General features: G+C 36.8%; 1 protein-coding gene across 7 annotated transcripts in view; it reads left to right on the plus strand.

The window, feature by feature from the left end:
* The window catches only part of LOC119572369 (F-actin-monooxygenase Mical-like), a 120,290-nt gene that overhangs the window by 81,999 nt on the left and 11,822 nt on the right, over nt 1-26,469 (plus strand). For 6 of the 7 annotated variants that reach the window (XM_037919447.1, XM_037919441.1, XM_037919445.1 and 3 more), the window contains exons 3-28: nt 1,169-1,371; nt 1,830-1,931; nt 2,087-2,294; nt 2,553-2,666; nt 2,835-3,028; nt 3,135-3,299; nt 3,425-3,682; nt 3,865-4,036; nt 4,336-4,512; nt 4,999-5,004; nt 6,840-6,937; nt 7,067-7,204; nt 7,323-7,445; nt 7,803-7,957; nt 8,162-8,276; nt 9,310-9,444; nt 10,359-10,517; nt 10,830-11,054; nt 11,221-11,377; nt 11,572-11,744; nt 18,788-19,053; nt 19,241-19,440; nt 19,723-19,892; nt 19,999-24,559; nt 25,105-25,310; nt 25,661-25,820. In XM_037919447.1, coding sequence (XP_037775375.1) covers nt 1,174-1,371; nt 1,830-1,931; nt 2,087-2,294; nt 2,553-2,666; nt 2,835-3,028; nt 3,135-3,299; nt 3,425-3,682; nt 3,865-4,036; nt 4,336-4,512; nt 4,999-5,004; nt 6,840-6,937; nt 7,067-7,204; nt 7,323-7,445; nt 7,803-7,957; nt 8,162-8,276; nt 9,310-9,444; nt 10,359-10,517; nt 10,830-11,054; nt 11,221-11,377; nt 11,572-11,744; nt 18,788-19,053; nt 19,241-19,440; nt 19,723-19,892; nt 19,999-24,559; nt 25,105-25,310; nt 25,661-25,820 — 8,635 coding nt within the window. In that variant the 5' untranslated portion in view covers nt 1,169-1,173. The remainder of the gene's footprint in view (nt 1-1,168; nt 1,372-1,829; nt 1,932-2,086; nt 2,295-2,552; nt 2,667-2,834; nt 3,029-3,134; nt 3,300-3,424; nt 3,683-3,864; nt 4,037-4,335; nt 4,513-4,998; nt 5,005-6,839; nt 6,938-7,066; nt 7,205-7,322; nt 7,446-7,802; nt 7,958-8,161; nt 8,277-9,309; nt 9,445-10,358; nt 10,518-10,829; nt 11,055-11,220; nt 11,378-11,571; nt 11,745-18,787; nt 19,054-19,240; nt 19,441-19,722; nt 19,893-19,998; nt 24,560-25,104; nt 25,311-25,660; nt 25,821-26,469) is intronic. The other variant, XM_037919444.1, reaches the window with a different exon arrangement.

Here is a 26,469-nt window from a genome sequence, read left to right on the forward strand (position 1 = left end):
TACATACGGGGCTCCGGGGGGGGGAGGGGTTGGTGGTAATAGTTCTTTCTTTTTCTCTTTCTTCTTCTACTTCTTCTTTTTTCTTTTTCTTATTCTTCTTTTCCTCTTCTGTTCTTCTTCTTCTGTTCTTCTTCTTCTTCTTCTTCTTCTTCTTCTTCTTCTTCTTCTTCATCTTCTTCTTTTCTTCTTCTTCTTTTCTTCTTCTTCTTCTTCTTCTTCTTCTTCTTCTTCGTCCTCCTCCTCCTCCTGCTCTTCTTTACTTTTTCTTTTCTTCTACTTTTTCTTCTTTTTCTTCTATTTCTTTCATCTACTGCATCTTCTTCCTCCTCCTTCTCTTATATTTTTTTTCTTTTTCTTTATATCTTTCTTTTTTAACTTCTCTTTAGTGAATCCTCTCTCTCTCTCTCTTCTTTTCTCTCTCTCTTCTCTCTCTCTCTCTTCCTCTCTGTCCTCTGTCCTCTCTGTCTCTCTCTGTCTCTCCTCTCTCTCTCTCTCCTCTCTCTCTCTCTCTCTCCTCTCTCCTCTCTCTCTCTCTCTCTCTCTCTCTCTCTCTCTCTCTCTCTCTCTCTCTCTCTCTCTCTCTCTCTCTCTCTCTGTTTCTTAGAATGATGTGAAAATAAAATAGAAGATTGTGAATCAAGAATAATTTTTGAAGAAATTAATGATATTTTCAATAGTGCAATATATATTTTTCATTGATTTTTATATTGAGTTATAGATAGATTAAATTTTTAAATTTTGAAATAATAAAAGTACATTCAGAGCTTTAGATGAGCAATAAAATTCCATATGTCAATTTTGAAAGGCTTGGAAAATATGAAATCCATGGTATTTATTATCTTAATGTCAATGCTCTTTGTGTTGGCTAGATTGAAGAATATTTTTATATACAGACAGATGTACATATTAATAGTATGAGGCTATATGCAGAACAATGAGAAAATGTTTGGGATTAGAGCTTGGGATAATATTACTGTAGCACCATAAAAGGAAGTTAGATTAGAAAAAGAAGTCAGAATAATCATACTGACATTTAACAAGCTGTTGATGGCAGATAATTTAATGAGAAATTGCCTAGATTTAATATTTGCTATGGTGTATATACCAGACTTGAGTAATTTTTAGCATATATAACATGTTAAATCATTTTTTTATTACTTTGTTCCAGACACGATGTACAATTCAGGCCACCACCACCACCACCACAAGCAAGGAGCACCAGTCTCACCAGATAGCGCCGCAGCAGCAGACATTTTTGAGCAGCTCTGCACCGCCTCCACCTTTAAGTCAGTTCTCTACCACTACCGCCTCTTGTGCGATGTCCTCAGGCTCAAACCCACCAACTTCAGAAACTTCTATCCCAAGCTTAAGGTGAGTTCCAGGCAGGGCGTGTTTTTTGTGCCATTCTCTCTATGTAAATGTCTCGGCACATGCTTACAGAAGCTTATATATAGATAGATGGATATAGATATATATGTATGTATAGAGAAGGTATATTGAGCATGGAGTGGGTGATATGATCTGCAGTATCATTTATCTTTCATTGATTTTGTTTTATCATATTTTAATTTTTCTGCTTTAAAGAAATAATCTTGATGTGAGTGTTATCTATGTCTGTAATTTATGCATGGTTCTCTAAATGTAAATATACATATAGATAAGGTATATTTAAGATGGAGTGAATGTTGATGAGCATATATATCTTCAATTTCTTTTTAAATATATATAGATTTTTCTGCTTTGTTTGAGTATGTATCATTATTAGTAATGATCTCCAGTTGAATGTTATTTATACCCGTTATTTATGTATGGTTCTTTTCATATTTCAGTCAAAACTCCGGTCTTGGAAAGCACAAGCAATATGGAGTAAATTTGATAAACGGTCTAGTCATAAATGCTACAATCATGGCAAGGCCTGCACTAACAGTAAGGTATGTAGAAAATATGGTAAGCAATACCACAATTAGTGCATTTACCATCATTCATTATATTTACTGTAATCAACATATTTGTAAAGTACTGGAGTACAAAGTCATGGGATTTGTTTATTTATTTATTTTTATTTTTTTCTTTTGTTATGTTCCAGGTCCTGATTATAGGAGCAGGTCCCTGTGGCTTGCGCACTGCCATTGAGGCTCAACTTCTTGGTGCAAAAGTTGTGGTGGTTGAGAAGAGGGACCGCTTCTCTCGAAATAATGTCTTGCATCTCTGGCCTTTTGTCATCAATGACCTCAAGCAGTTGGGGGCTAAGAAATTCTATGGCAAATTCTGTGCAGGAGCAATCGATCACATCAGTGAGTTTTTGTTGTTGTTGTTGTTGTTTCTTTTGTATTTAATGAAACTGATAGAGCACTCAATGATATATAGGCATTTTAGCAATACTAAGGATATTGTAATAAATTCCTCATTTCACCTGTGTTGTAGATAAAGTAGTTATGTGATAATGTAAATATTGAATTATCTTAGGTTTAATTGGTTAAGTTTAGTTAATATTTGATTGTACTTATTGCTTGTTTCCTTTCATATATGTTAATATTTTTTGCCTGTTTCAGGTATACGGCAACTTCAATGTATACTGTTGAAGGTAGCATTGCTGTTAGGTGTGGAAATTTATGAAAATGTAAGCTTTGAAGAGCTCACAGAACCTCCAGAGGACCAGAATGAAAGTTAGTATTGAAATGTATTTACTTCAAAGCTGAAAAGAACCTAATATATGCAAATTTTTCATCCTTTTACAAATTTTGTATCACTGTGTCTGTAGATTGTTTTTCTATGTATTTTTGTTGATATGAATGCTTTAATGCAATGTTTTAATGTGCCTAAATTTGTTCTAGAAATTGGATGGCGAGCCAGACTCAGCCCACCAGACCATCCTGCCAATCAGTATGAATTTGATGTCCTGATTGGCGCAGATGGCAAAAGGAATACATTACATGGATTCAAGAGAAAGGAATTTCGTGGCAAATTGGCCATTGCTATTACGGCAAATTTCATCAACAAACGCACAGAACTGGAGGCTAGAGTGCAGGTAATAATTGTTGTGAAATTGATATGTAGTGTTTTTGTAATATCAGAGAAAGAAATATAATACTATATATGGTTGTTATTAACTTTAATTAATTTTTTTTTTATAGGAAATCAGTGGAGTAGCTTTCATCTTTAATCAGAAATTCTTCAAGGAGCTATATGCAGCAACTGGCATTGACCTGGAGAACATTGTGTACTACAAAGATGAAACACACTATTTTGTGATGACAGCAAAGAAACAGTCACTTATTGAAAAAGGAGTCATTTTACGCGTAAGTTGTGGATGTTTATAATTTCCTTTGTTGTGGTGTTAACTATATGGATGTTTTTTATTTGTGTTACATCTCAAAAGAAGTAAAAATGGTGTTTTGATCATTTTTTTTCTCCATACCACAAGGATCTTCAAGACACTCAACAGCTTTTACATCCAAGCAATGTAGACCGGAATGCTCTCATGGAATATGCCCGTGAAGCAGCAGACTTTTCCACAAGCTACCAGCTGCCACATCTGGATTTTGCTGTGAATCACTATGGCAAGCCTGATGTGGCAATGTTTGACTTCACATCCATGTTCGCAGCAGAAAATGCTTGCAGGATGGTGGAGAGGAGAGGACATAAGCTCCTCTCTGGGCTTGTAGGAGACAGCTTGCTAGAGGTAATGTTTTGTTACATGTTTGTTTCAAATTGGGCCCATTGATAAAAGAAAAAATAAGGTAGAAAGGAAGAAATAAATGAGATTAGTTAGTATTTTGAGTTTCTAGTTATGTTTGTTTCATTATGATTGCGAATTCATAGTATTTATTCACTCGTTTATTTACTTACCACCTTCTGTTACAGCCTTTCTGGCCAACGGGGTCAGGCTGCGCTCGAGGCTTTCTAAGCAGTTTTGACGCTTGCTGGATGATTCGCTCGTTTTCATCGGGGAAAATGATGCCTTTAGAGGTGCTTGCAGAGAGAGAGAGCATTTATCGGCTTCTTGCACAGACTACTCCCGAAAATCTCAGTAAAGGTTAGGTTTAAATGTTTTGTGTTTATAAATTTCATTTGGGGATTCTCTTGCTCTTTGATTTAAGAAGACATACAAATAAATGTTTTTAAAATTAAGTTCTTTTGGATTTGGCAGTTTTGATGTTCTTGTGTTTTTTAAATAGATTTAAGTATTTAGACTAAAGCTTTTACAGAGAATCTTGTTTTCTGATTTACTAATCATATTCTGAGATCCTCAGTGAAACTGTGCAATAGTAATACAAGGCAATACAAATAATAGAAAGCAAAACATGTAGTAATTAATTATTGGCTCTGTTACAGATCACTCTTCATATAGCTTGGACCCAGCATCAAGATACCCAACCATTAACCTGCGCGCGGTGCTTCCCTTCCAAGTGCGCTCTCTGTTCAACACTGACGACCCTGTTCATCTGGAGGAGATAACGAACCCGCATCTGGTCAATAATGATGAGTTGCCGAAGAAGAGGAAACGTAGAGGTGTGTAGTTGGAATAGCGTGACAAATGTTGGGCAAAAATATGAATGAGAATTAATATTTTTCACAGGGAGATATGTAACTGATGTTTTGATATCATCTAATTTGATGCAGTACTTACTCATCTAGCTTTTTTTAATTATTCATCCTCATTCAGTATGCAAAGTAGATATTCAGTAGAAGTTCAAGAATACTAATTCATATTTTATGTAAATGTTCATCATATTTATCATGATATTAAACTGATGGATATAATGGTATTAACCTGTGCCAAGTACATTAGAGAAGAATTTTAATTCAACAGTAGGGAGTAATCAGAGTCCTCATTTTAGCTCAGGCATGGCTTATCTTTACTTAGAAATATTTGAATCTTGCTTTCTACTAATCTTGAATACTGCTTTTACTCTGTTGAAAAATCTAATAATATAGTTACTTAGAGAAAAAACTTGTACTTTTGATTTTTCCATGTGTTCCTGGCTGGCTCAGCAGTAAAGGGTAAATAATACATTTGATGAATGCATTCTCATAGTTGCATGTGTAGATAGATAGCTTGCATGGTACCTATGTTACTTATGTCAACTTTCCATTCATTTTATTACATAGATTAACTATTGTCTTTTTTGTTTTCTTTCCATTATGCATTCTTTCTCCCTTCTTCTTTCCTCCAGAATGAATGACCTTGGAATTTTTTTTTATACATTCATGGTCAGAAATCATTGCATAGTAATCATTTTTTTTTTTTTTTTTTACATAAATAAATTGATATTTATTCTCCTAGCCATTATGGGAGCTTAGCCATATTTATAGATACTAAGTTAATTTTTACACTAGATTGTTAAAGGAATAAACCAATAGTTAAAAAAGTTAGTTTAATATTCTTTTTATAATGTACTGAATTTTCTTAAGATTTTGTGGTATTAGATTATTTAGATAATCCTTCTTTATGACAATGGATTTTCTTGTGATTTTAGCTATGTTAGTTTATTTATGGTTATGATATGGGTAATAGAGGAGGATTGCAGTAGATATTACAATATTGCTAGAATTTATTAAAAGTGTCTGTTGGATAAGGCATGGCATAATCTCCCATTGAGTTTATTCGAATATATAGGAGAAAGGACATAATTAGATCTTATTATTTTGTTTTATTTGATTGCATGATACAGTTGCATGCACTGTTTTTCATCTCACTAGGGTTCCTTCTTTATCTTTCCTGTCATCTTATGATTTAGTGGAATGTTAAATGTGTAAGTGTATTTGCTGTATACACTCACGCATTTACACCTACACCTACACCAATACATACATGTACTTATGTGAATAGCAAAACACTCTTCCGTGCTGATACAATGGAAGAAAAACCCACAATACAAAAACTAGATTTATTGAAAGTGAGACTACAGTTTCGATATCCACCTGGATTCCATCTTCAGGTCTGTACGTATGTACATATGCGCGCACACACACACACACACACACACACACACACACACACACACACACACACACACACACACACACACACACACACACACACACACACACACACACACACACACACACACACACACACACACACACACACACACAGTCTCACTCACTCACTCACTCACTCACTCACTCACTCACTCACTCACTCACTCACTCTCTCACTCTCTCACTCACTCACTTACTCTCTCTCCTCTCTCTTCTCTCCTCTCTCTCTCCTCTCTCTCTCTCTCTCTCTTCTCTCTCTCTCTCTCTCTCTTTCTCTCTCTCTCTCTCTCTCTCTCTCTTCTCTCTCTTCTCATCTTCTTTTTCTCTCTCTCTCTCTCTTTTTCTCTCTCTCTCTCTCTTTTCTCTCTCTCTCTCTCTCTCTCTCTCTCTCTCTCTCTCTCTCTCTCTCTCTCTCTCTCTTCTTTCTTTCTCATTCTCACTCGCACATACATACATACATAAACATGTACCTTTATATATGTATGTATGTATAATATATATATATATATATATATATATATATATATATATATATATATATATATATATATATATATATTATATATATATATATATATATATCTTCTTCTTCTCTCTTATAATTGTATTTGGGGAATCATATATTAAAGGTTTTCAGTGGAATATAAAGTACATTGTAGTATCTTCAGTTTCTGTGATAAACATTTTAAAACATTTTCTTCCAAATTAATTTTGTTTCAGAATTATTCTCATCTATCCATGAAATGTAGAATCATTTTGTATTCACTAAAATATGTCAGAACTAAGCATGGAATAGTTTATTTTCTGTCTCCCTCATAAAGTCCATTCCTAAACATTGCTTTCTTTTTCACCAGATTCATTTATACATCCTGATACCTTACTCATTTGGTGCAAGAAACAAGTGGCGCTTTATGACTCTGTCAGTATTGACAATATGACCACCTCCTTTAAGGTATGTTATTTACAACTTTAAATATCTTTTGATGTTCGTGTTGATAATGATTGTAATTCTTGGGTATTGGGGTTATAGGTAATGGTATGTTAATGAACCTGATGTGGTAATGATGTGCTGTTTTTCCAGGATGGTCGGGCTTTGTGTGCTATTATTCATCGCTACCGTCCTGACTTGATTGATTTTGAGGCTCTGCGACCTGAGGATATTGCTCAAAATAATCAGCTAGCATATGATATCTTGGAGAGGGATTTTGGCATCCCACCAGTGAGTTTGGGAGTCCTTTCTTGTTTTTGGCAGATTGAATTTGAAATTCTTTTTGATTTTGTAATGCACAAAATATGTATAAGGAGGTATATATTTAACTATCTTTGTGTTTTTATAGGTCATGACTGGACGAGAGATGGCGGAGTGTGAGATTCCGGACAAATTAAGCATGATTTCATATGTCTCTCAAATCTATGATGTCTTCCGGGGGGAAATTCCCCACATAAAACATCCAAAAATGGTAAAGGAAAGAGTAATTATTTTATTGTTTTTATATATATATCAAGCCTGATAGTATATATATATATATATATATATATATATATATATATATAGATAGATATATAGATAGATAGATAGATAGATAGATAGATAGATAGATAGATAGATAGATAGATAGATCGATGTAAATCTGCCTTTTTATTTTATATCAGAGACAGCAAACTTATTTTTGCAAGGTTATCCTATTAGCTATTTGTACATTAAAGATGAACTATTATTCAGCAGTTTTATTTTTTAAAAATAAAAATGATAAATAGAAAAATAAATAAAACATCTCAACCTGATTTGATTTTCTAATGGATTTTCCCTCCTCTAGGATGATGGAGAGATGGAAATTGAACAATCCCATATCCAACACAGCACACCTCATGTCAACATTTTGAAAAATCTCACAAACAAAACAGCCAATGTGTCTCAGGGTACACCAACCTCTAAGAAGAGATCAACATTAGAAAGAGGAACTGCTAAAAGGTGAGTGAAAAAAGATAAAATTTCATGCTCATGGATATTTGTGAGAGAGAGAGAGAGAGAGAGAGAGAGAGAGAGAGAGAGAGAGAGAGAGAGAGAGAGAGAGAGAGAGAGAGAGAGAGAGAGAGAGAGAGAATTTCCCTCTTGTTTTAGGTAGTAATAGGCCTTTCTAGATAGAATTCTTATCCATGGATTGCGAATCCTCAGAGATGATGGTCGCATCACGTGTCGCCTGGTGGAGGACGCGGGTGGCCAAGGTGGGAAGTCGGACACACTCAAGAAGACAAAGAAACGAAGGAGTGATAGGGTTGTATCTCCACAGGTATGTTAACCAATTATTTTTCTACCAGATCATAGATTCTTCCCAATTTGATGTAGTTCAGAGGGAGAGGGAAGAATAGAAATAGGGTTTTAAATAGGATTTCTGTAAGGCATATTTTAATCCTTAGGAAGAAGGGGTTATAAACTGTTGCAGAAAGGACATTGATTATCACCCAGAGGAGGAGGTCAGTAAAAGGATGAAACTGCCTTGTTGAATTCCCTTGCCAGCTGCAGGAAATTTTATGCCTTAACCACCATCAGGATGATCCTGAGTCTCGTCAGCGGCGAGAGGAAATTCTCGCCAACCGGATTGAGCGCTTGAGAAAGCAGAAGGAAAGGCGGGAGCTAGACACCGTGCGCTTCATCCGCTCAATGCAGATGTTGCAGTGCGGTGCCCACCCCCAGGCCCCAGTCCAGGCCTCATATGACAAAGATGAGGATGAGGGGCTAGTGGAATACAGGAAGAATTGCCCAAAAACCATGAAAGAAAAAGTATTAGATCTAGAGATGAAACTCAATTACCACTTTGTAAGGAAACATTCTTGGACTTGGCATGGCGTGATTTTTGACATCTAACGTCTAAGAGTAGCCTAATCCTCATCGATGTTGAGTGGGATTCTTTGGCAGTAACAACATTTGATTTTAATTTATTTTAATTTATTTGTTTTGATTTTTACCCTATTATTTGTTCCTTCGTTTTATAATATGTTTTTTAGGAATGAGTTGTACACTAGAAATTTTCAATTTGATGTTTTTTTTTTTTTTTTTTTTTTTTTTTTTTTTGTTTTTTATTTTTATTTACTGCTGTTTTGTTTGTTAACTAAGCATGCTTTCTTTCAATTAGAGTGTGAGTACTAGTAATGTTTTGTTCAGATAATAATGTATTACATTTTCTGTATGATTTATTTTGTTATCATAAATATGATTTTTTTTTCCATTTAGCTTCTTTCATGTTAAGAGATATTTAGATATTTATTTTGAGTATTATGAATGGATCATATTATTGAACCTAACAGAGCTGTCCATACCAACAGGAGAGACAAGGGCGTGAGGAGCCACAGAGGAAACCCTTAGTGGACCACAAAGAAGAATTCTCTGACAAGGTCAGAGATCTTGAAGCCAAATTTACTGCCAACTCTTCTTCTCAAGCCTCTGATAAAAAGCCAAAGGTCAGCATTCTTTTATTGGATTCTCTGTGCACATATGCTTTTATTGGAAACATGCTGCATTGTTGTTATACTGTTAGATGGTATTTTGAGAGAATATTTATGGGAAGTTCGGTTGTTGCTCTACCTTAGTGTTCTTGCCACATTCATGTGCTTTAGGTGGTAAGGTCAGAAGATCCTTGCCTTTAGAAAAGCTTTGTTACATTAAAGGTAGCAAAAACCTTATGTTTAGTTACATCATTTACAGATTCATTAGAAATTATTTTAGACCTTCAGTTTTTGTAAGATAAATGTGTTTATACAGAGATGTGTAAGAAAGTGTCCTTTAAAATTAAAGAATAAATGTTATTGTATTGTATTGTGTCAAAATGTTGTATACATATAATTATGTGCAATTCCAGGTTTTAACTCTTGACCTGATAATTTTTTGGTGCATTCATCCCACCCACCTGCTATGTTTTTATAATTTACCTGGATACCAGACCCTCTATAGATGTATATGTTTATGATTCAAACGGCATACAGACAGTCTTATTTTTTAAGAATCCTGTTGATAGGTACTGATGTATCATATTTCCATGAAATCAGTACTTGGAAAAATCCCATCTTTCGCTCTCATAAAAAGCAGATCTGAATGAAGGAAACTGTTTTCTTTATTTTTGCTTTGATCATTAATTGTGCTTACATATGTTAAGTTAGCACAAGCACTCAAATTATAGATGCTTCATGTTCACATGTTTGCTGGGCATTGCTGAATCTATTTGAAGGGCCAGTACCTGCACCTGCACACTTTTGCTTCACTTTTAGTTTTCATTATTATTTTTTAGTTTCATAGTCTCCCTTTGTTGGAGTCCATTATACTGCTGTTTGTAGAGTAGAATGAAGAGAAACACTCATGTGAATGATTCTATATTTAGGACCTGATTCGTGCCATTGGTAAGATTGAGAAGTCTGACTGGAATATGGTGGCTATAGAGAAGAAGATGCATGAAGATAGATTTGGCATGGAAGTACAAAAAGAAAGAGAAAGGGTTCCCAAGTGGAACAGAGATGCATACGATGACAAGGCCGACAAGGTAAGTCGTGATAGGAGAGGGAGCCTTGAACCAGCTTTTATTGGGTTCAATCTGAGACCTGAGCTTAAGTAATAGTCTTTTATTTAACTTATTACATAAGATATAGAATTATTCAGATTCTTTTTATAATTTCTTTTCATGAATTTAAGTTATTTTTTGTTTGTTAATTTTGTGATTTATTAGTCTTCTCATTATTTGTTTGTAGCACATCACTTTTTTTTCTGTTTTCAGAGCTTTGTTATATCCGTATATTTTCACTTTTCATTATTACATGATTATATATTACTTAATATTTTGGTATTCTCACCCCAGTTCCAAAATATTGAGAGGCGACTAAGAGAAAATGGTGAAGATGAAGAGACAATTGCCAAATACAGGGATATTGATGCCTCGCTGAAGCGCTTAGAAATGAAGCTGCGTGAAGGATCCACTCTCGAAACAGGCCTACGTGGACAGAATAAGGTGTCTAACCTAGCATCTCAGCTGTCTTCCAAGTGGGAAAGGAAGGAGACAGAAAAGATTCCAATTACCCGACAAGTAAGAATGGCAGGGTTTCTTGTTGGGTTTGAGAGTAAGCTATGTTGGAGGAAATTACTTAGATCTTTCAACATTGGATATTGCAGAAAATGTCTTTTTTCCACTTGCTTTATATTAGCTTAGACTTGGTTTTGTACTTGGTGATAATGTTCCTTTGGCATTTCAGCCATCAAGACCAATGGTGCCCTTGCCAACATCTGGATCTGATTTGTGCCACTTCTGTGGTAACCGTGTGTATCTTGTGGAGAGATTGAGTGCTGAAGGAAAGTTCTTCCATAGACAGTGCTTTAAGTGTGACTACTGTGCTGCTAATCTTCGTCTCGGTAAGTGTGTGGTATTTTCAAAAAGATAGTTTTACCTTTGTGATGAGAATGGTAAATATTGATGGAGAGGCATATATGTACATTTCTTATTTTTCATGTTATTTTTTTATGAATACTATTTAGAAAACAACTGGATGGTTGTTTCACATATCTTTCTTCAGTATCCATATCTAAAACTTCTTAAATTCTTTCAGGTAATTATATATATGACCGCGAGGGGACTTATGGAGGCAAGTTCTTCTGCATACCCCACTTTGGTCTAACCTCAAGAGCCAGAGGTGTAAGGCGCAAGGTTGAGGACACAGACAGTGCCAAAGAAAACATTGTACCACCTGTTGCTTCAAGCACACCACAACCTAAGGTTCAGGTTAGTCCTTTGGTGCATTTTGTTGTCAAGATTTTTTGTAATTATGGATGTAGGCTTATATACATCTCTGTTTGTTAGGATTTCTCTATTACTTCACTTTAAAGCTTTATTAAGATTCCTAATTAATGAGCTGCTGTTTTTATTTAACTTTTTATACCAAGTGTATGTAACCATTGAATATAAGAGCTGTGTTGTTTCATGCAAATAAATATTGCATTCACTATATCTGTATCATAATTTCATTTTTGTACAGAAGGGCATGTTCAAGTTTAGATATAACAGTTTAGCACTTGTTTCCAGTTGAAAAGGGATGGCATTTTTGTCATACAGTGATTTCTGTTTCTTCTTGTCAATTGTTTCAACAGTTGATCCATGTCCAAAGTAAAAGTGGAAGAGAAGCCTCTTTAAATAGATATTCTGACATTGCTCTGTTCTTCTGGTGATGTTTGATTAGAATCATATTGTCAGTTTTGTCATGTGAATTTACTTGTGAAAGTTATAACATGGGAAACAGTGAGATACAAAAATTTTGAAAAGTAACTGGGTAAATAGAATTCAAGCAAAAAGAATGTCATTGGTGAGAAAGAAAAATTCAGGTATTACCTTTAAGAGATCTATATAAATATGATTCTTTCAAAAGTATTTTTGTAAGAACAACTACAAAAAAGAATTTCACATCATGAAGAATCAAAGCAAATAATATGTTTCTTTTCATTTATGTGTATGTAAATAAATAGGAATATACATATATGCAACTACATGCACATGTAAATTGAACTATACACTTAAACATACACATACTCGTGCTGTATGTATATAATATATATAATATATATATATATAATATATATATATATATATATATATATATATATATATATATATATATATATACATATATACATACATACATACATACATACATACATACATATGTTACATACATACATACATACATATGTATGTACACACATACATACATACATACATACATATACATAAAAAAAAAAAAAAAAAAAAAAAAAAATATATATATATATATATATATATATATATATATATATATATATATATATATATATATATATATATATATATATATATATATATATATGTATATATATATATTCATATATATACTTATATGTTCATGTATATATGTATACATACAAATATACACATATATGTATATATTGTGTGTGTGTGTGTGTGTGTGTGTGTGTGTGTGTGTGTGTGTGTGTGTGTGTGTGTGTGTGTGTGTGTGTGTGTGTGTGTGTGTGTGTGTGTGTGTTTGTGTTTGTTTGTTTGTTTGTTTTACACACACACACACACACACACACACACACACACACACACACACACACACACACACACACACACACACACACACACACACACACACACACACACACACACACACACACATATATACACACACACACACACACACACACACACACACACACACACACACACACATATATATATATATATATTCATATACATTCATATACATTTACATGTATTCAGTTTGTTTTATAGTTGGCTTCTACTTCCACTTTATTTCCTGTGATAATGGTATTGATTTTATCTATGTATGTAATATTTCTTCGCCTTCAACTCATCATGCTGTAATTAAAGTGTTAAGACCAAGAGACATTTGACCTGTCTTCGACATTTTGATGTGTTGAAAAAAAAAGTTGTATATGAAATCATGTAATTATATATTTAGGTAATTTATGTATTATTGGTAACTTCCCCCACTTTTTCTTAAATATTGCACTTACTTAGAAGTAGAATTGCATAACACTAAATATACTAATTCCTAACTTTTACTAAACCTTTGCAGCATTGGATATAAAGAATGTGTTTTATACTGTATTCTCTCGTCCACAACTTTCTGAAATGTTTTTGCTTTTAACTTGCTTTCCCTTTGCTTGTAGCATAAATGCATGCCTTTTGCACTTGGTTTCTGCTTCTTGTTCTGATTCTGATTCTTAAAGTAGAGAGAACTTTTAAGAGTCAAGGTTATGTTATTGGTTTCGGTGGTTGTCTTGTGATGAATACTTGCACCTTAATGGGAGAGAAAAAACGCACGCCTCTGCTGGAACACTTGTGCGTACACTGTGCGTACATGGGGAAATTTTTGTTTGCGAATCTCATGTGTATGGGTTTGTGCGGACTTGTCATTTGCCGAGCTACATTGCCGATGCTTTATGCGAAGTGCTCATTGACCCCGTTGTGGAACATGGCTAAGTCGTGCTGCTACACTTGCCTTTCTACATCTAGAGAATGTGTTCCTTAGGTTTATGAGAGAATCTGAGAGCTCATATGAATGTAACTAGTAGCACAGCAAGCATGAATGGCATGGCCTTATGGCAAGCATTTTAAAATACATAAAAAAAAGGACAGATTTCTGTGAGTTCTTGCTTTTTTGTAAACCTACTGTATTTTGATTTTTGTTGATCTGAAATTTGATAACAGAAAGAGAGGAACCTTTCTTCTTTAAAATGGATTAGAATATAATACTGATACACAAAGCATGGACAGACATTCATTATTATTTACACTTTGCATACACTCTCCTCATATGCAATTGCTCACACTAATTTATTGATATGATTTCTCTTATTGAATAACTTCAACTCAAGTCCTCATAGACAAAATAATATCTAACATTCATATGCACATACACTGTCATACAATCACTCAAATTCATTTACTTTTAAACACTCTTGTGCAATCACACTCATATTTTCATCTTTACTCATAGGCAAAGAAAGGGAAAAAGGTGTTGAACAACTTCTTTCTGGTATTAAAATAAAAAGTAATCTAATGATTCAAGCGACTAGCAGGTAAAACTTAGAATAAACAAAAAATATTGACTTGTTCAGGAAATAATTATATTCGTCGAATAGTGAACAGTGGCACATTTCCTTCGTGGTGAATTGGGCAGTCCAGTAAAACAGTAGGAAAATTAACCTAGAATGTAAAAAGTATTTTAATTGTTATTCTTGAATCTTGAACTCACATCCTCCAAGACTGTAGAAGGTAATGGGGTAGCACTGAGCCAAAAGAAAAAAAAAAAAAAAGAAAAAAAAAAAAAAAAAAAAGTTTGCTGCGCGCATCACTCACACAACTGCTAATCAAATTACATCGTAAGTTATGAACCACAGCTCTTTTACTAGAGGGGGAACCGAGAGTATTTCATATCCAAAATATATGGCCTCTTCTAGTTGAGGCAGATCCTCGTTTGGGTGATGATACTCCTGGCCCTGACCTACTTGGTGGTGATAATACGTGGATTTTGGTAGCCTAAGATGATGAGACCGCACGAGCCTGCTGCTCTACTCGCCCATCAGCTGTTTCTAGGCCAGGTGAGAGGAAGATTTGCTATCATGGGCCACTGAACAACAGTTTTTGAGCAGGGGGAAAGAAAGGTAAAACTGGACGAAATGAGAATGTTTGTCTGGGCCGGGGTTTTACTATACCTGTAGGAAGGGATTGGATGAGACGGTTACACGGGTGAATTTTGAGGGATGTAGTCAGTATAGGTTAAACATGGTAAAGTATGATTTATACAGTCTTCAGAGATGTATGTACATTGCAGGCATGATTGATAGTTGAATTATAGAAATGATATGTCATGTTTGTTGTTATTAACATAGTGTATTTGTTATATGTTTCTCTCTCTCTCTCTCTCTCTCTCTCTCTCTCTCTCTCTCTCTCTCTCTCTCTCTCTCTCTCTCTCTCTTTCTTCTCTTCTCCTCTTTCTCTTTCCTCTCTTTCTCTTTCTCTTCTCCTCTCTCTCTCTCTCTCCTCTCTCTCTCTTCTCTCTCTCTCTCTCTCTCTCTCTCTCCCTCCCTCCCTCCCACCCCCCCTTCTTTCTTTCTTTCTTTTTACATATGTTCAGTGAAAGGAAATAAAGTTTGTTGTTCTTGAATTCTTTGAGAATTTGATCTTTTTTTAATAGTTAATTCAAATTTTTGTGATCTGAATTCTTGAAGACTGCCTTGATAAAAAGGAAAATATTTTGGTCTCCTAAGAAGGCCATGATTAACTACTACTGACTGCATTATCAAACTTTCCTCAGCCACAGACCCATTGATTATAAATTAGTGGAAATGACTTAGTTCTAAAGGGTTTGGATAGCACACAGGAATATTCATAAGAAAAACACAATGCATAGAGAAACTTTGGAATCTTCGAGGTCTATCATTCTTAGGCAGATAACTCCTTTTGTTTTTGTTTTTCCTAACATCTTCATTTCTCTCTTTGTCATACTGATATCACAAGAGACAATTGTGATTTAGAGGTAGTGTATCTGTAGTTGATTACTTTACTGTAGAGCTTGTTAAAGTAAAATGCATGATATTTTTAAAAAGAAATTTCTAAAGGCTCGTCTTGCTTCTTAATATCTGAAGTGTGTTGGTTTTGTGAAAGCATGTGTTTTGTTTGTTATGATTTATTTTTTTCTCACATACTCCCTCTCACTCTCTTGTTTCCCTCAATATTTTTCTCATGAATAGATGTCTCATAGTCACATTATTTGCTTTTAGTAGTTGTTACTAGTAACCTGTAGACTAACCCCAGGATTCATGGGATTCCAGATGAGAAATGGACCCCAAACATGGCCTATAAATGGTCACGGGTCAATAGATTGGATGCAACAGTGTGATGGCGAGATGTCTCCTCGGCAGTACACAGCTCTCATACGACGAGCCTCCTCCCTTCACTATCGCCCTAAGCACTTCCTAAATCACCACAGTGGTGGATCTGATCTGACTGACAAGACCAGTGATAGGGAAATTATTTTAAAGACTGACCAAACTTGTGCATCCAGAGACAAAAGTTCCTTGCTAGGGATAAGGTGCTTGGATAGGCAGAGCTCGTTCAGAGACAACTACAGTAGGGTGCTAGCCAGTTCTGTGTCGTTTATGCCAATTAGTATTGAGGAAAACTCTAAATTCCCTCATGGTAGAAATTGTAGATTGTCTCAGAGTTTCAGACTACCCAACAGTACTGCACTTGTAAAGCAGTTTAGTAACATGAATATTAATTCACAGAATCACCACAAGGGTGATTCAGAGCCTAAACTATATGTTAAATTGTCTAGCAGTACTCATCTCTCAGAGAGTAATGACTTCCAAACTCAGGAATCTTCTGACCCTAAATACTCAGCCAAAGATATCAGTAACAAAGAAGTGAAGCTCCGAAAGTGCAAGGCAGTCATGAATCTGCAATTGACAAGAGAGACTGATAACTTCTCTCCAGAGAATATTGCAACAGGCAGTGTCAGTGGTCCTCAGACTATGCAGTTAGACACATTACATAAAACTACATCAGCTAAGACTTTGATACCTTTACTTTCCTCTCCATCGTCGGTGAAATCTCGTTCTCTAACCTGTCTGCCATCTTCACCCACTGGAGCACTGTCCTCCCCAACCATTCACCCTTCTTCCCCAACTTATTTCAAATCCATCCCTACAGATTTACCTTCACCTTCTTCCCCTCTGCCTTCTCCAAAGGCCAGTCTTTCACCACTGCTCTCCGTGATGTCTCTCACTCACTATCATCCAACTTCATCTCCGTCTGTGACATCATCTGTACAGCCTTTGTTCCTGTCCCCATCTGATATCAAAGCACAACCAAAACATTTATATGAAAGACCATACTATGACTGCGGTTATGACACTGACTATGACTCGACTCCACCCCACTCTAGCCCAGAGTGTGATGATGGAAAGTTGAAGGCAATAGACTCATCTCAAGTATGGAGCCGGTATCTTGCATGGCTCCATCGCATGACTAAGACTCAGAGCTAGTCCATATTGGACTTGACTAGATGTCTGGTAATCTTTTTTTTTTCTCCCTTTTTTTTATTTTGAACGGAATTATGTAAATTTATAATATAGATACTGTTTGTATGTAAAACTAACAAGTTATTAACATAGGATTAACCCAAGCACTCTTTTTCTTAAATGATAAATCTGTTTAGTTTGTAATATATATAAGGTTTTGAGGATGTAAAGTGTCATATACAAACATTGATTTGTATTACAGAAGTGTAAGTTTTTTTGTACAAGTTGGAAATAAATAAATATTTAAAAAGCTCATGGCAGTTTTGTAAACTTGTAAATACCAGTGGCATGCCAACGCCAGTATATTGCACAAAATCTGCACTGTAGTTAGACGAAGAATGACACAAACCACGAATGACACCATTGACTGAATTTCTTGCTTTTACTTCTGTAATCGACTCAATTTGACAGTAGTCTCTTCCTTTGGTAATATTTTTCACCCCTGGTTTCCATGCAAAGTCCTCTTCTTTCACTTTGGATGTGCACTCTGATGATTCTTTCTTGTATATATTTCAGATCACTTTATTTCTTCTTCCTGCATTATTTGAATATGTGAATGTGTTATTGTATATCTTTTTTACAGGATCATTGGAAGTAGCATTGGTGTACATGTGGTGGGAAAAATACTGATTGTTTGTTACGGAGCTTTTAGTAAATATGGTAACAATATATTTGCAGATTCAGTTTTTTTCCCAAGCAAAAGGGTATACCTCCACACAGATATATGGTCATATTTATGTATATAGCCATATATGCATACATATGTACCCATGGTATATAAGATACAAATTAATTAACTATTTAATACTCATCTCTCTCCCCATTGTATTCAGACATAATTAATTCAGAGGTGAAAGTTAACATATTCAGTTTTGTCTTTCCAGTATTTGTTGCCTCCCTCTAGCACAGCTCTTCTTCAGGTGTAATGGTCACCGTAGTTTGATAATGTTGTAGATGCCTATTCTGTAACTGATAGACCTTCTTTGTAATATCTCTGTGGAATGCTTGTGATAGACCCATAATAAGAACAATACATCAGGTTGCCCCCACATTGAATGCCTCCCACAGACACTCAATGCTGAGGCTGAAGTGGCCTTGTGCTGGAAAAAGCAGGGTCTTTCGCTGTCACTTCTCCTGCTGGGCATGGCACATGGGTGATGGTAGCACATGCAATTCTTACAGGTACCGGTAATTGGTGGTGGTGGCGGTGCAACAGCTGCTCTCCTGACTGTTGCGGGAGGAGCCAAAGTGGGCACCCCCACCACCATCTCCCCAGAGGACCGAGGGACCACACCAGAACGGGTTGAATTTGAGAATTCCGTGGTTGAACAAAGTGATGAGGAAGAGTATCTCTCTGAGGATGAGTGGACCGACAGGAACTTTGGGGCTTCAGCGAATGAGTTGGATGACACGGACGGAGATGAGGATAGTGACTATTCTGATTTAAGGTAGGAAATCTTGTTTGTCTTCTAGTTTGTAGATATGGTTAGTATTTTTGTTCTTTTATGTTTTTTTTTTTCTTTCTTTTTTTGTTATAAGTAGTCTTTAGTAATTAGGACACAAAGTTTATGAATGTCAAAAAGATTTTCAGTAATATTTTCCTTGCCAGATAGATATGTATGAAATGTTTTTCAGTGATGAAGAAGTTGAAGATGAAGAAATGGAATTTATAGAGGGTGGTGGCACTCTGACGGCTGCTGAAACTCGTAGACTTGCTGAATCTTGGCAGAGACGTTACTCAACGGACCGCCTTGATGATGATGATGGTGTATCAGGTCATGAGACAGAGTCTGATTTAGAATCTGATAATTATAGTGAAGAATATGGAGCTGAAGGTAAGTCTGCCCTTAAAGTCAGTCTCCTTTTCTCCTCTTCCCTCCTTCTCCCTCTTTCTCCCTCCTCCTCCCTCCTCTTCTTTTTCTTCTTTCTCTTCTTTTTCTTCCTTCTCCCTCTTCATGTTCTTTCCCCTACTCCTCCACCTCTTCCTTTTCCTACTCCTCTTTTCTTTCATTTTCTGTGCAAAATCATTTTATATCCATTATTTTTGTTATCTGAAGTTTGATTTTTATTATTTTCTGTAGTATTGAGTAATTTCTAATACATTTATTCCCGTTTAGGTGATGAAAGTCATACAGCAACAGAAGGTGAAGGTGGTGACGATGATGATGAAGATGAAGATGGAGAGGCAGTTAAACGTGCACGTGAACTTCGCCGCATGGAGGTTAACATTGATGTAACTGCACCACCAAGAAAGGCTGAAACATCAGATAGTGGATCTGATACAGAGGTTGGTATTTGTACTGCAAATGCAAAATTCAGTTGGAAATTGTATTGATATTTTATGTATGAGTTGTTATTGTTGGTGTCTGCTTCACTGTTTTATTGTTCCACAGGTTGCATCTGATGAAGAGAGTGAGGAAAGTGATACCCAGATTGACACAGATTCTGAGTTTGCTGAGGATCATGTGCAGCCTGGACCCCCAAAGGAGATTCCAACTATTGTCATCGATGAGTCGCAAGACACTCACCACTTAAGCCACAGCCCTGAGCCACAGAATAAAAAGTCGCCTGCCAAACCAACTCCAGATAAGAAGGGTGACCCCAGAAGTGACCTTGTTGCACAGAGAATTGACCTTGGGAAGATTGAAAGCCAAGCCAAGAATTCCAATGACAAAGACTGGTCTCCAGAAGGGGGTGAAAAGAGTGCCAGCCTGACAAATCTGAATAATGCTGGCAAAATTGACCTACACGCTGAGCAGCTAAAGAGGCTTCTGCAAAGGACAGAGTCCACAGAGGCAATTGCTGCCAAGAGAGCCCTGCAGCTGAAGCGTCAGTACCTCTTGGGAGAGTCTGCAAACTTGCCTAGGAAGTCAGTGTCAACAGCAGACTTAGGCAATAGGTTTAAGAGCTTCATGGAAAAGATCTCGGAAACTCAGAAGATGCTGAATCCAGCCCCACAGCCTAGTGCAGCTATGCAAGCATTCATGAGCACCTCTGTGCCAGCTACCAGATCTCCCATTTCATCCCCATCATCCCCACATTTACCTGCACGGTCCATTTCTCTGCCTCAGGGTGATGCATCTTCAGACTCGACTAATGCTGACAAGAATTCTACTGACACTGTGTCCACTACAAGCAAAGATGTCACCTTAGACATTACCACGCGCGTTGAATCCTCAGTGTATCCAGTAGAAGCTTCAAATACTGAGAAAATAGAGGATGGTGATGATAAGTTAAAAAGCTTCCCCTTGTCTCTAGGATCAGAGAGTGATAAGAGTAAGGGAGCTGTTTCTGCACCAGAGAAAAGCTTCAGTGCTGTGCCTGTGCAGGTCAGCAGTAGTGAGTCAAGTAGCAGTTCATCAAGTGAGAGTGAATCAGATTATGATAATGTGCCTTCAGGTCATAAAAAGTCATTTGTCCATAAAGTACCATCAGCAATCGATATGCGGGAAGAGAAGTTGTTAGCTGCAAAGAATGACAATGTAAGGACATCTGATGGTAATAGTGATGATGCCAAAGCCAAGCCTGCAGTATCTAAAGACAGTGCCGATGCTCAGCCACAACCTAGCTGTGATAAAATAATAGCAGATGATCGCATGGAAGTATGTGCATCGGATGGAGATGACTTTGGCTTATCAAAGACAGGGCAAAGTGAAAGTGAAGGGATTGAAACCATTAATCAGGAGTTAGTAAGAGTGAATGCTCCACGGTCTCTAGATCAGATGCAAGCTGAAAGTGCAAGCCTTGTTAAGGAGGAAGCACAACCAGTGGTGAAACAGAGTGATTTGATTGAATCTCAGAAGGTCGATGAGTCACAGAAATCAATTGATGAACTTTTTGATCAGCTTGCTAATGATGCAGTTGAAGACATTGAAAGATTTTCGGAATTGGTTGAGTCACCTGAGGTGAAAGTGAGTGGTGTTTTGCATAAGGAACAAGCTCATGTAAAAGATAATGCAGTCAAAGATAGTGATGGAAAAGTAAGTGGCAGTACAAGTTCAGAACAGAGTGTATTGGCAAAGGTTGTTCCTGAAAAATCTGAAGAACCCACAGATATTGGCAAAACACGTGAACACAGCCAAGAGGAAGCTAAGAGTGAACCAATGGTAGTTGAACCCTCTGTTGAAATAGTAATTGAAGAGTGTAAAAAAAATAAAGACACTGAAATGGTGGAAGAAAAACTTTCTCCCAGAAGTTTGTTAGATGCTGATGTGTCAGAGAGTAAGTGTTCCCTGAAGAGCTCAGTAGAGGATGATGAAGGGTCTGAAAGTAAAAGGTCTCATAAGAGTACACTAGATGAGGATATTTCTGAGAGCAAAAGATCCCTGAAGAAAGATGTCCTGTCGAGCCCAGAGGGAAAGGAACTCACAGAAGCTGAGCTGTCTGACTGGGCTGGAGACAATGATGGTTTTAGTGCAGGAGAGGACCTAGAGATTGAGGTTAACCAGACAAGTCGACTCTCTGTCAAGAAAGGTACATCCAAGACCATAGCCCGGATAGCCTCAGAGGAGAGCCTTGGGGACACGGATTCAGCCATTTCCACCGGCCCGAGCAAGACTGCCTCAGTGCCTTCAAAACCGAGTGTTCTGGCCGACCTGGAAGGTATTGAGTATATGGACACAGGTGGTGAAAGTGCCAGCAGTCCCGAGGAGGTCTCACACATCAAAGAAGGCTACACCAAACTAGGAGCTGAGACTCCCACAACTCCTGTTGCACCACAGATTTCCATGGTTGGCACGGAGAATTTATCTGGCTGTGATAGCAAGTCTTCTGACAGCACAAGTACTGAATTAGAGGACTCATCCCAAAGTAGTGTTCAGGAAGCACTAAATAACAATATCATCAAAGAAGATTCAGTTCCGCTGTTAGAGAATTCACCAGAGGAAGCAAAAGACATTCCAGAAGAGCCCAGAAGTATATCTGAACCACCATCTTTGAGTGAAAGTAAACCAAAGTTCAGTAGTGAACAGCGTCGTGATTCTCTAGATGATTATGTTACCAAGAGCAGGTATGAGGGATATATTCCAAGGTTCAAGGAGAGAGTGAGTCCATTCGGATATGTGAGGGATTCCCTGGATGTGAGAAGAAATTCAACTAAAAGTCCTTTATTCACTCCTACAAAACAAGACATTGAGGAGAGGGAGAAAAATGAAAATCGCAATGAAAAACTGACAGTTCCTACAACTGAAAATGTCTCCTTGGTGTCACCTAACACAGCTAAAAAGCAAATTGAAAAGAGTCTAAAGGGTAAAGACAAGGAGAAGGAAAAAGACCTAATTCGAGAAATGGTAATGTCGAGAATATCACGCAAAACACCAGACAAGAATACAAGAAGAGGATCTAGAACATCTATTAGTCCACTCTCGTCCACAAGTTCACGTACTTCACTCTTTAGTCCTCAGTCATCTCAGGAGAATTTGCTTGAGAAGGTTGATACACCAGTAAATGGAAGTACAGATAACATAACCAATGGAGAAGTGCCAGAAAAGAAGACCATTCATGCTGACTGCAAGAAATTGTTAAGGTTAGATACAGTAGCATCAGATTTACCTGAAAGTGGAGATACATTTGATGCTGAAGAAAAGAGGATGAAGGTCAGAGTTGGGGCTGCATTCAGGCAAGATAGTGTCTTGGGCAGCGGTGCCAAGAGAAGCATCTCAGAAGTTAGTGGAGATCTTCCTGAAAGTGGACAGACTTTCCAAGCTGAGGAGAACAGATCCAAAGTGCGAGTTGGTGCCATGTTCAGAGAGGACAGTGTTCTTGGAACTGTAGGGAAACATGGAAGTCTCCAAGATGTAAATGTACCATTTGCTGATGATAGCCAAGATGAAGAGGTGTTTGTATTAAAGGAAGATGAGAGAAGTATTGTAGTATCAAGTAAAAAAGTTTCAAAGAGCCCCAGGAAAGAAAAGTCTCCAAGGAAGAGCTCTCCAATTAAAGAGGTCCCAAGCCCATCTCACAACAACCTCCCAGCAACACCACTAACACATCCAGAGCAGTTTGACCAACCTTGTCCAAAGCGAGAGCTGTTCAAGGTGCCTACAACGATAGCTCCAACACCACCTCCAAGGACACAGCATGCAGCTTCATTAAAGGGAATGTATACTCCAATTGGAGTAGAGAGACCCATTTCAACTCCAAATTTAAGTACTGTTGAACGAGAAAAGGTCAGAGAGGAGGCTAGGCTTCGTGCCAAATTGAAGACAGACTTAGACCTAGGATTAAGTCCTCCTAATTTGGCTGATAATTTGCGAGAAAAGCTTAAAAAGGGAAGCGTGAGTGAGAGTGAATGTGATCGTGAAGATCTTATCAAAGATTCCTTATTAAGAACAAACACAACTTCTAAGGGAGATGAAGTGAGAGCTAAAGACAAAGACCACCATGTAAGAAAAGATGTTCCTGTCAAAGGAGAGGAATCCAGAACGAAAGATAAAGAGGAACGAGTCAGAGAGTTGCTTGCAGAACAGCGAGAGCATCGTCAGCGTGAACCTGAGGGCAAGAAAGAGGAATGGTGCAACAAAGATGACCGTGTCAGGGAGAGGCTGGAAGAGTACAGACAGAAACGAAGAGGAAGCACCAAGAGCTCTGAAAATGGAGATTCACGCCCCAACAGCCAGTTACTACGTAGAACCACACACCGGCCCTCTCTTCTTGAGCTGGAGTCACTTCAAGTCTTCACCTCCTCACCAAGCAAAGGTTCTGCTCCTACAGCAACCTTATCCACCACCAATACAACACCAAGCATCAGCTCATCATCATCTACAATTACCAATGCTCCAAGTGATCAGAAATCGATATCAATAACATCAGCACCCGCAGCTGTCATGTCAGCAACAGCACCATCTAGCAAACAGGTTGAAGACACACCAACCTCAGAGAAAACACAGGAGAAAAAGTCAGGAAAGAAGTCAAAGGATCGGGAAAGGAGGCGCAGTCTTATACAAGTATTTACAGGTAAAAGATCAGGGTTTTGCTTGTCCTTAAGTCCATATGAAACAAACTACATCATAAAAGGAGGAAGTACGCAGGATTCTCAAACGGCTATATCCTTTCTTTCTTTTTCTTCATTATGATTACTTACTGTACTATGAAGTTCTGTCTTAGAGGATATAATGAATTCATGTTTTATTTCATTATCATTTCATTTTTTATATTCTCTTGCCCCTTTTTCTTTCTTTTACATTGTTTGGTTTGTTTTATTTTCAGTTGTGGTTTGTGTTAAGACCACTTTTGCCCCCCTTTTTTTTTTTTTTTTTTTTTTTTTTTTCTCAGGATGGTTTTCAGATAGCTTGCATTTCAAAAATATTGTTCAAGTTCAATAGATAACAATGATGAATGGAATTAAAGTACTGCATATGATTTTATTCATCAGGCTCTAAGGAAATATAGCATATAAGTATTGGTTGTAATCAAATCTTTATTTTTTAGCAACGACACTGACATAGAGTGATTGGTGTCACATTTAAATTGATTTTCATAAACTTGCATCATCTCCTCAGGTATGTTCAGCAAATCAGGGGATGAGAAAAAGAAAAATGAGCAGCAGCAACAAGGCAGTGATGTACAAGACAGTGGAAGCAAAGCAGCGGCGCAGCAGACCAACGTAGGCCCTGCTGAAACTCCCAAGTGCGCTCCCAAGAGTCCATCGAGCATGAGGGACAAGCTCTCAAAGCTGAGACTCTCAAGATCCAAGGAAAAGAAAGCGGTGAGGATTTTTTTTTCCCTCTCTCTCTCTCTCTCCCTGTGTTTCTTAATGTCAGTGGTTTATATGTCTTTTATGTTTTTTTTTTTTTTCTCTCTCTCTCTCTCTCAAAATATTTATCTTTTTTGAGTCTACTATATGTATATTATTGGCGTTTACTCATTTATATCTCATGCTGTGCATGTTCCCCTTTTTCAAAATTCTGATTACTCTCAATATAGATAGTTTTTCTTGATGTGTATTTATTGGTCCATGAGATGTTCCCTCTTGCAAAAAGTAGCTCACAAGATATAACTGTTGTAAATCCAAAATCCACAATGATCCTCCTAATCGGTTGTCTTCGCCTACCTCAGGTTGAGAAGGGCAGATCTACCAGTGCTGACATTCTTGATGACCGTGGGAGCAGTGACGATACCCGCTCTGCCTTCTCCCTCCCCACTTCTCCCTCCCGCCGTCCACTCTCCTCCCTAACTTCCCCATTCACTAAAGCCTCATCACCACCTCAAGCATCAGGTGACTAACCTGGGCCAGCACCCAGCTGGTGCCTCGGCATTTGTATTCGTTGTTACTTGGTGCCATTTGTGATGGTCATGTGATTTTTTTTTTTTTTTTATTAATTGATTAATTATTATTATTATTATTTTTCTCTCTGTTTAATACCATTTGTTTTATTTCATAGGTAATTTTTATGTAGTGGTATTTGTAGGTAGATTTGAATTTGCTTTTGTAATGCTTTATAATTTAGAATTTTTTTTATTGCACATAATGCATCAACTATGAAGTGTGTTTGTTTATATATTTATACATATATTTATATATATGAATATCAACAGAATGATTCTTTATTAGCGTTTTGTGATTGTGATTTGTAGGTATGTGATTGTGAGTAAAACTAACAAGTAGTTCTTGTACATTTTAAGGGGATCAATATACATCTTTTTAAGTTGCTCATGCCTCGTGTTGTACATTTAGCAGAATTTTTATTTATTTATTTTTGTGCAGCAAAAGTAGATGAATATGTACTGCATAATACTCAGAATTTTTACACCCTCTAAACATCCCCTGCTTTCTTTTATATGTTTTTATCATTTGAGCATCCAACACCTGAACAAACATCCCCACACTTGTAATGTTATTATTTAATTTCTTCACACACAAAACT

Source organism: Penaeus monodon, chromosome 4 (assembly GCF_015228065.2).
Source record: "Penaeus monodon isolate SGIC_2016 chromosome 4, NSTDA_Pmon_1, whole genome shotgun sequence".
NCBI lineage: Eukaryota > Metazoa > Arthropoda > Malacostraca > Decapoda > Penaeidae > Penaeus > Penaeus monodon.